This window comes from Heptranchias perlo, chromosome 23, assembly GCF_035084215.1.
Source record: "Heptranchias perlo isolate sHepPer1 chromosome 23, sHepPer1.hap1, whole genome shotgun sequence".
Classification (NCBI taxonomy): Eukaryota; Metazoa; Chordata; class Chondrichthyes; order Hexanchiformes; family Hexanchidae; genus Heptranchias; species Heptranchias perlo.
In genome coordinates, this window is record NC_090347.1 from 11200423 (window position 1) to 11210582 (window position 10160).

Genomic DNA, 10160 nt, shown 5'->3' on the forward strand with positions numbered 1-10160 from the left:
GGCGAATTGCAAATTGTCAGATTCTGTTAAACTTACCAGGTGTCCACTCCATTGTTGTGATGCCAATCTATAGTGGCTCTATAGAGCTGCTTGATAAGCAAACTCATTTGCAGCACTGTAAGGGTTAAACCAATATTTATTTTTAACTTCTACCTACTTCTTTAACAGATCAATTTTTGACAGGACAAGAATAAATGCCATTCTAAAAGACCTGTGGGATATGATTTATGCAGCAATGAGTGTATCTAACAGATGGGTTTACTTGCTTGCAAGCAATTGGCTAACTCACTTATGAGATGGAAAACATGGCCCACGGGTCTTCACAATGTATTGTGTACTGTGCTACTGAATATTCTGACACACTGCACCAGGGAACATCTGGAGGTAGGCTTACAACCCCTGCACCAGGGAACATCTGGAGATAGGCTCACAATCCCTGCACCAGCCAACATCTGGAAGTAGGCTCACAACCTCTGCAACAGGGAATATCTGGAGGTAGGATCACAACCCCTGCACCAGGAGACATCTGGAGTTAAGATCACAACCCCTGTGCACCAGACAACATCTGGAGGCAGGCTCACAACCCCTGCACCAGGGAACATCTGGAGGTAGGCTCACAACCCCTCCAATGGGGAACATCTGGAGGTAGGCTCACAACCCCTCCAACAGGAGACATCTGGAGGTAGTGTCACAACCCCTGCGCACCAGGCAACATCTGGAGGCAGGCTCACAACCCCCTCACCAGGGAACATCTGGAGGTAGGCTCACAACTACTGCACCAAGGAACATCCCACTGCACCAGGGAACATCTGGAGTTAGGCTCACAAGTCCTGCACCAGGGAACATCTGGAGGTAGGCTCACAATCCCTGCACCAGGGAATATTTACAGATTCTCCATATTGTTGCTGTACCAAGATGCCAAATGAAACCAGGGTCTTCCTCACACTGAGGGAGACTCATACCTAAATTGCTATCATACAACTTCCAGCAGCTGCTGAGATTTTTTTTACTCCACTCGTTTTCTCTTTGCTTCATTATATCCTCACCACCCTCCCACACACACACACACACACAATTAATCCCGTTTCTCAGTAAGACTGATTCCGGATACATTCTTTAAATCTTTGTCTCCATCTACCCCAATAAACCCACGAATCTGAATCCTGCGGTTTAAACCTGCTGTTCAATTTGATGTCCCTCCTACCTTGCGTCTCAAAGCTCGTTATTTAAAATTTGAACCAGACCTGCTCGATAACTTTAAGAATTCATATGTAGTGCATGGTGTTAGCAAATCTCTCCAACGTGGCCATTTCTGCCACTCATTTGAAGGGTGCTTGTCTGACACAAGCCTCTACCAAGTACGGTCATACATCATACAAGCTCTAATTTTCTACTTTCTCGCATGTGCGTGTAAATCTCACAGACACATTTCTGTGTCCACAGACTCTAGCTGCAAATTGTGATATAATTTGGGATGCACCCTAGGATGCGAAAGGAAGTAAGGGTGGAAATTGGCCAAAGTCTTCCAAACATCCGTAGATACCGGGGTGGTGCTAGGACTGGAGAATTGCAAATGTTACACTCTTGTTCTCTACCACAGAAGGCTGTGGAGGCCAAGTCACTGAATATATTTAAGGAGCTAGATAGATTTCTAGACACAAAAGGCATCAAGGAGTAAGGGGAGAGAGCGGGAATATGGTATTGAGAGAGAGGATCAGCCATGATCATATTTAACGGCAGAGCAGGCTTGAATGGCCTACTCCTGCTTCTATTTTCTATGTTTCTATGTTCAAGCAACTATAGGCCAGTCAGTTTAACTTCTGTGGTGGGGAAACTTTTAGAAACGATAATCCGGGACAGAATTAACAGTCACTTGGACAAGTGTGGATTGATTAGGGAAAGCCAGCACGGATTTGTCAAAGGCAAATTGTGTTTAACTAACTTGATTGAGTTTTTTGATGAGATAACAGAGTGGGTAGATGAGGGCAATGCAGTTGATGTGGTGTATATGGACTTTCAAAAGGCATTTGATAAAGTGCCGCACGGTAGACTTATCATCAAGATTGCGGCCCATGGAATAAAGGGGGCAGTAGCAACATGGATACAGAATTGGCTAAGTGACAGGAAACAGAGAGTACTGGTGAACGGTTGTTTTTCGGACTGGAGGGAGGTGTACAGTGGTGTTCCCCAGGGATCACTGCTGGGACCACTGCTTTTCTTGATATATATTAATGACTTGGCACAATTTTGAAATTGTACAAGGCACAATTTCAAAATTTGCAGATGACACAAAACTTGGAAGGGTAGTTAACAGTGAGGAGGATAGTGATAGACTTCAAGAGGATATAGACAGGCGGGTGGCATGGGTGGACACGTGGCAGATGAAATTTAACGCAGAAAAATGCAAAGTGACACATTTCAGTAGGAAGAACAAGGAGAGGCAATATAAACTAGAGGGCACAACTCTAAAAGGGGTGCAGGAACAGAGAGATCTGGGGGTAATGTCAACAAATCGTTGAAGGTGGTAGGGCAGGTTGAGAAAGTGGTTAAAAAAGCATATGGGATCCTGGGCCTTATAAATAGAGGCATAGAGTACAGAAGTAAGCAAGACAACACTGGTTCGGCCACAACTGGAGTATTATGTCCAGTTCTGGACACCGCACTTTAGGAAGGATGTGAAGTCCATGGAGAGGGTGCAGAAGAAATTTACTTGAATGATTCCAGGGATGAGGGACTTTAGTTATGTGGATAGACTGGAGAAGCTGGGGTTCTTCTCCTTGGAACAGAGACAATTAAGAGGAGATTTGATAGAGGTATTCAAACTCATGAAGGGTCTAGACAGAGTAGATAGAGAGAAACTGTTCCCATTGGCAGGAGGGTCAAGAACCAGAGGACATAGATTTAAGGTGATTGGCAAAAGAACCAAAGGTGACATGAGGAAAAACATTCTTACACAGTGAGTGGTTAGGATCTGGAATGTACTGCCCGAGGGGGTGGTGGAGGCAGATTCAATCATGGCCTTCAAAAGGGAACTGGATAAGTACATGAAAGGAAAAATTTCCAGGGCTACGGGGATAAGGCAGGGGAGTGGGACTAGCTGGATTGCTCTTGCATAGAGCCAGCACGGACTCGATGGGCCTAACGGCCTCCTTCCGTGCTGTAACTTTTCCATGATTCTACGACTATATTAATGATATGGACACTATATATGGATGCTAACAATATTTAAAAAAAGTACTGCACTCTTCTCAAGATGAGAAAAATTGGAAAAGAATGATTGAAGATGTGTGCAGTGAGCTGACTATCAGATCGACCCAACCTGTAGGCATTGAGTAAAAGTATCTACATGCACACTGTAAGGAGATTGCAACAGTGCAACTGGTGTAAGGTAAACCGCAGTGCCTGCATCAAAGTAACGGGTGGGATGCTTGGGGTCCAGTACTGACTCCTGTGAATGATGCTCTTACTCTTAACAAAAGAAGCCCATAGAAGATTCTTGCAAATGATGTGATGTTCTCCTATTTTTTTACTCCCATTCCCACCAGCTGTGTTATCCTTCTGAACCTCAGTTTTCCAAAACTGGAAGATACAATCCTGGAGCTTTCACAGTTGCTCAGCAACTTCATCCAGTGAGTAATCAAGTTATACAGAGGAGGAAGGTCCCAAGGTGTGCTGAATTACCTGATCCTAGCTGGGGAACAGGACAGGCCAGGACCTGCAATCAGCCTCAACGCAGCTGGGATAGGGAAGGGAAGACGACAAAAAATGGCCAGTTTTCATGTCCTGATTATCAGTTTATCTCTGTTGAAGCACACTGCGTGGATGTCAAGTAAGGTGCAATCAAACTGAATTGTGATGCTGCTATAGTCGACAATCACACATGAATAATAACAAATTGGGCTACGTATTCAGGAGACAATGGGAAAATGGGGGCGTTGGAGAAAGGGAGAAGTGGGTTGTTCACACAAAGCTCCAATAGTTTGGGATGTACAGGTGATTTCAGCTATCTTAGCACAATGGATGATACCCATTGTAGGTAATTGGATAGGGAAGCATATTATGTCTTTTTTAAAAAACAAATATTGTTGGTTCAGTAGGTTCTTCTGGTGAGTAGGTGAAACATACACAGCAATAAGTCCGCAGGCTCAATTCCTGCTCTGTGCTTAGTTAGCTGACCTCAGCCAGTACAGCTGCTGCAATTGAGCTCAGCACTCCCCGGGTTATGAAGGATAAAAATTGGCCAGGTTCCTCTTCCTGATCATTATCTGACATTCCGTGCTGTACGTGTGCATACTGAGAAGAGGCAGGATTGGACTTGGCTGCGATATTCTCTCGCATGGTCAAACAGCCTGCCTACACTCACTCTTGAGGCTCAGACATGAATAATGGCTACTTGCGCAAAGTGCCTGAGAGCAGGATCCGTGGAATATCATACCCGAGCAAGGGGGAAATGTATTCAGGGCAGGAAGGCAAGAAAATAGTAAAATAAAATGCCTTTTTCTCTCTGGAACTTGGTTTTCAACCAAGTTTGGGTCCCTATGCTGTTTCCCTTGCTCTAAGAGTAGTGTACAATTAACTGCACTCAGAAGCATAGGTCAAGGACTTCATTTCTGGCTTCTAATTAATTTCCACAATTCCACTGAACTGTCACCCAACTGTGCTATCTTACCCTGGCAATAGATAACCACACGAGCATGCAGAACTGCGTATTCTTAGAGCTCTGTGGTAACGATGGCGGTTTGTGCTTAATTACCAACAGAGCTTTCCTGCCCCCACACAGGATGTTTCAGACCTTGGCTTTGAAGGGGAATTGCACCCATACCCCTCCCGTTCAAAACAGTGGGAGTGTCAAAGCCAGCCCATCTGGTTTAATCATTAAAGAAACAGGCCATTCGGCCTAACAGGCAGGCTACTAAGGCCATAAAAAAGGCAAACCAAGCACTAGGGCACATTTCAAGAGGGATAGAATTGAAAAGCAAAAAAGTTATGTTAAACTTGTATAGAACCTTGGTTAGGCCACACTTGGAGTATTGTACACAGTTCTGGGGTCTCCATATTATAGAAAGAATATAGAAAGTATTGGAGAGGGTGCAAAAAAGACTCACAAGGATGGTACCAGAACTGAAATTATATCCTTATCTGGAAAGGCTGAACAGGCTGGGACTTTTTTCTCTAGAAAAGAGAAGGCTGAGGGGTAACCTGATAGGGGTCTTTATGATAATGAAAGGTTTGATAGGGTAAACGTATAGAAAATGTTTCCACCTGTGAGGGAGTCCAAAACTAGAGGTGATAAATATAAAATAATCGCTAATAAATCCAAAAGGGAATTCAGGAGAAACTTCTTTACCCAAAGAGTGGTAAGAATGTGGAACACACTACCACAGTTGAGGCAAATAGCATAGATGCATTTAAGGGGAAGCTAGATAAGCACATGAGGGAGAAAGGAATAGAAGAGTATCCTGATAGGGTTTAGGTGAAGTAAGCTCGTGGGGAGCATAAACGCCGGCATAGACCGGTTGGGCCGAATGGCCTGTTCCTGTGCTGTAGTTTCGATGTAATTCGATGAAACTCGATGATCCAAAATAAAAGCAGAAAATTCCAGAAACACATAGCGGGGGGGGGGGGGGGGGGTTAGCGAGCATCTGAAAGAAAAAGTCAAGATGACGTTGCACTTCTGCACTTCTGATCCTTTCCAGAATCTTTCAGTAATTCTGATAAAAGAGTCCCAACTGAATTATTAACTTGTCTTTTCTCTTTAAATGCTGACTGACCTGCTGTGCATTTCCTGTTTTTACTTTTGATTCCCAGCATTCGCAACTTTTTTTTTTGGGCACTGTTGTACTGTAGCTACCAATCTCAGATCGGTCGTTACTGTATAGATTTGCAGTCGGCAGCACTTATTTATACTGCTTCATTGCAAATCTAGATGTGCACGTTTGCTTATACCTAGGCACAGAGCCTCCATCACGGCTGGAAAATTTTATAGGCATTGAGCAAATAGGTGGAATCCATTTCTCAAAAAATATTTAAATATGTTCTGCCTTAGTCTATAGAGTTCACAAAAAGTTTAAATAAACCCTGGAACACTTTTAAAACTTGGTTTGGCAGCACACTGGAGTTATGGCCCCTGTAGTGTCAAGTCAAAGCAGCGCAATATGGCCTTTTCCATGGTGTCTCTTACTGCTCTGCTGTTACACGGTCACTTTTCCTTTGTTAAGTAGAGCCCCTCTTCCAGTTACTATTACCCCTCTGTCCCAGTTACTATTACCCCCCTGTCGAAGTATTAATATCCCCCTCCCGGTTACTATTACCCCTCTGTCCAGGTTACTACTACCCCCTCTGTCCCGGTTACTACTACCCCCTCTGTCCCGGTTACTACTACCCCCTCTGTCCCAGTTACTACTACCCCCTCTGGTTACTATTACCCCCTCTGGTTACTATTACCCCCTCTGGTTACTATTACCCCCTCTGGTTACTATTACCCCCTCTGGTTACTATTACCCCCTCTGTCCCGGTTACTATTACCCCTTCTGTCCCGGTTACTATTACCCCCTCTGTCCCGGTTACTATTACCCCCTCTGTCCCGGTTACTATTACCCCCTCTGTCCCGGTTACTATTACCCCCTCTATCTCAGTACTATTACCCCTCTATCTCAGTACTATTACCCCTCTATCCCAGTTACTATTCCCCCCTCTATTTCAGTACTATTACCCCTCTATCCCAGTTACTATTCCCCTCTATCCCAGTTACTATTCCCCCCTCTATCTCAGTACTATTACCCCCTCTATCCCAGTTACTATTACCCCCTCTATCCCAGTTACTATTACCCCCTCTATCTCAGTACTATTACCCCCTCTATCCCAGTTACTATTCCCCCCTCTATCTCAGTACTATTACCCCTCTATCCCAGTTACTATTCCCCCCTCTATCTCAGTACTATTACCCCCTCTATCCCAGTTACTATTCCCCCCTCTATCTCAGTACTATTACCCCCTCTATCCCAGTTACTATTACCCCCTCTATCTCAGTACTATTACCCCCTCTATCCCAGTTACTATTACCCCTCTATCCCAGTTACTATTACCCCACTATCCCAGTTACTATTACCCCACTATCCCAGTTACTATTCCCCCCTCTATCTCAGTACTATTCCCCCCTCTATCCCAGTTACTATTACCCCCTCTATCCCAGTACTATTCCCCCACTATCCCAGTTACTATTCCCCCCTCTATCCCAGTTACTATTACCCCCTCTATCTCAGTACTATTACCCCTCTATTCCAGTTACTATTACCCCACTATCCCAGTTACTATTACCCCCTCTATCTCAGTACTATTCCCCCCTCTATCCCAGTTACTATTACCCCACTATCCCAGTTACTATTCCCCCCTCTATCCCAGTTACTATTACCCCCTCTATCTCAGTACTATTACCCCTCTATCTCAGTACTATTACCCCCTCTATCTCAGTACTATTACCCCCTCTATCTCAGTACTATTACCCCTCTATCTCAGTACTATTACCCCTCTATCTCAGTACTATTACCCCCTCTATCTCAGTACTATTCCCCCTCTATCTCAGTACTATTCCCCCCTCTATCTCAGTTACTATTACCCCTCTATCTCAGTACTATTACCCCTCTATCTCAGTACTATTACCCCCTCTATCTCAGTACTATTACCCCCTCTATCTCAGTACTATTACCCCCTCTATCTCAGTACTATTACCCCCTCTATTTCAGTACTATTACCCCCTCTATCTCAGTACTATTCCCCCCTCTATCTCAGTTACTATTACCCCTCTATCTCAGTACTATTACCCCTCTATCTCAGTACTATTACCCCTCTATCTCAGTACTATTCCCCCCTCTATCTCAGTTACTATTACCCCTCTATCTCAGTACTATTACCCCCTCTATCTCAGTACTATTACCCCTCTATCTCAGTACTATTACCCCTCTATCTCAGTACTATTACCCCCTCTATCTCAGTACTATTCCCCCTCTATCTCAGTACTATTCCCCCCTCTATCTCAGTTACTATTACCCCTCTATCTCAGTACTATTACCCCTCTATCTCAGTACTATTACCCCCTCTATCTCAGTACTATTACCCCCTCTATCTCAGTACTATTACCCCCTCTATCTCAGTACTATTACCCCCTCTATTTCAGTACTATTACCCCCTCTATCTCAGTACTATTCCCCCTCTATCTCAGTTACTATTACCCCTCTATCTCAGTACTATTACCCCTCTATCTCAGTACTATTACCCCTCTATCTCAGTACTATTACCCCCTCTATCTCAGTACTATTACCCCTCTATCTCAGTACTATTACCCCCTCTATCTCAGTACTATTACCCCTCTATCTCAGTACTATTACCCCCTCTATCTCAGTACTATTACCCCTCTATCTCAGTACTATTACCCCCTCTATCTCAGTACTATTACCCCTCTATCTCAGTACTATTACCCCTCTATCTCAGTACTATTACCCCCTCTATCTCAGTACTATTACCCCTCTATCTCAGTACTATTACCCCCTCTATCTCAGTACTATTACCCCTCTATCTCAGTACTATTACCCCCTCTATCTCAGTACTATTACCCCTCTATCTCAGTACTATTACCCCTCTATCTCAGTACTATTACCCCTCTATCTCAGTACTATTACCCCTCTATCTCAGTACTATTACCCCTCTATCTCAGTACTATTACCCCCTCTATCTCAGTACTATTACCCCTCTATCTCAGTACTATTACCCCTCTATCTCAGTACTATTACCCCTCTATCTCAGTACTATTACCCCCTCTATCTCAGTACTATTACCCCCTCTATCTCAGTACTATTACCCCCTCTATCTCAGTACTATTACCCCCTCTATCTCAGTACTATTACCCCCTCTATCTCAGTACTATTACCCCCTCTATCTCAGTACTATTACCCCTCTATCTCAGTACTATTACCCCCTCTATCTCAGTACTATTACCCCCTCTATCTCAGTACTATTACCCCCTCTATTTCAGTACTATTACCCCCTCTATCTCAGTACTATTACCCCTCTATCTCAGTACTATTACCCCCTCTATCTCAGTTACTATTACCCCCTCTATCCCCAAGTTAATGCCGCCCTTTGCTCTGCAGATTAGAGTTGCGGGCCGCTGCCTCGGTGTTTCCTTACCATTGACGGTCGGGTCCTCGCCGTACACATCATCCCCGACCTCTGCGCTCGCCATTGCGGCTCTCATTTCCGGGCCTGGCCTGGTCACAGTGTCGCTGCGCAGGTCCACGGTGCACACCGAGTCCCGGAGCGGGGGAGCCGAGCCGGCCCTCGGGGCCCCGGCCCCGCGGTACCGCCGCAGGTGAAGGGCGGGGAGCGGCCCCAAGCGGCGCAGGAGCCGCCTCAGCAACACCGAGCCCATCCTCCGCCGGGCCCTAAGCCTGGGGGCCGGGTAGTTGTAACGGTGACTGAGGGGAAGGCCGCCGGGCCTGGACTTTAACCTGATTTACTGCAGCGCCCTGCGATTGAAGGCAGTTCCCCGGCGGCGGGGGGGCGGGGGGGGGGAGAGTAGGGTCGGCCGGGGACACGGTGTCCTGGGCCAGGGGTTGGTGCAGGAGCGGCCGCCCATCCACTGCCTCTTTATTTAAACTTATACAAAGGGCTTTGCACAAAAGTGAATCTCTGATCAAAGCCCAAATCTGTAGACTGTGTTGTGATGTTAAATATTTTGGGGCTTCCTTCATTCAGTGCATGGGCAGAACCTCAAGATGTTGGAGGACTCCAAACAAGGTCCTCTCTCCTCCCATCCTTCTCTACCCATTCCTTTCTTCCTATTCCTCTCTCCCCACCCCTTGTCCTCAAGTCTCCCATCATCCCTCCTTCCCTCATTCCATCCCTCTCTCTTCTCATCCTTTCTTCCCCTCATTCCATTCCTCCTTCCATCATTCCTCTCTTCCCCTCATTCCATCCCTCATCCCTCTCTCCTCCCTTCATCCCTCTCTCCTCCCCATATCCCTCTCTCCTTCCCATATCCCTCTCTCCATCCATCATCCCTCTCTTCTCCCTTCATCCCTCTCTCCTCCCCTCATCCCTCTCTCCTTCCAATATCCCTCTCTCCTCCCCATATCCCTCTCTCCTCCCCATATCCCTCTCTCCTC

At 45.7% G+C, this 10160-nt stretch overlaps 1 protein-coding gene across 4 annotated transcripts in view; it reads right to left on the reverse strand.

The window, feature by feature from the left end:
• Positions 1–9674, reverse strand: part of tha1 (threonine aldolase 1) — a 73060-nt gene extending 63386 nt beyond the window's left edge. Inside the window, exons 1-2 of one of the 4 annotated variants that reach the window (XM_068004014.1) lie at positions 9184–9199; positions 37–115 (exon numbers count right to left, since the gene is read on the reverse strand). In XM_068004014.1, the coding sequence (XP_067860115.1) occupies positions 37–52 (16 nt within the window). In that variant the 5' untranslated portion in view covers positions 53–115; positions 9184–9199. Of the gene's footprint in view, positions 1–36; positions 116–9183 lie in introns of all 4 variants that reach the window. The other 3 variants (XM_068004012.1, XM_068004013.1, XM_068004011.1) reach the window with 3 other exon arrangements.
• Between the last annotated feature and the right edge of the window lie 486 nt (positions 9675–10160).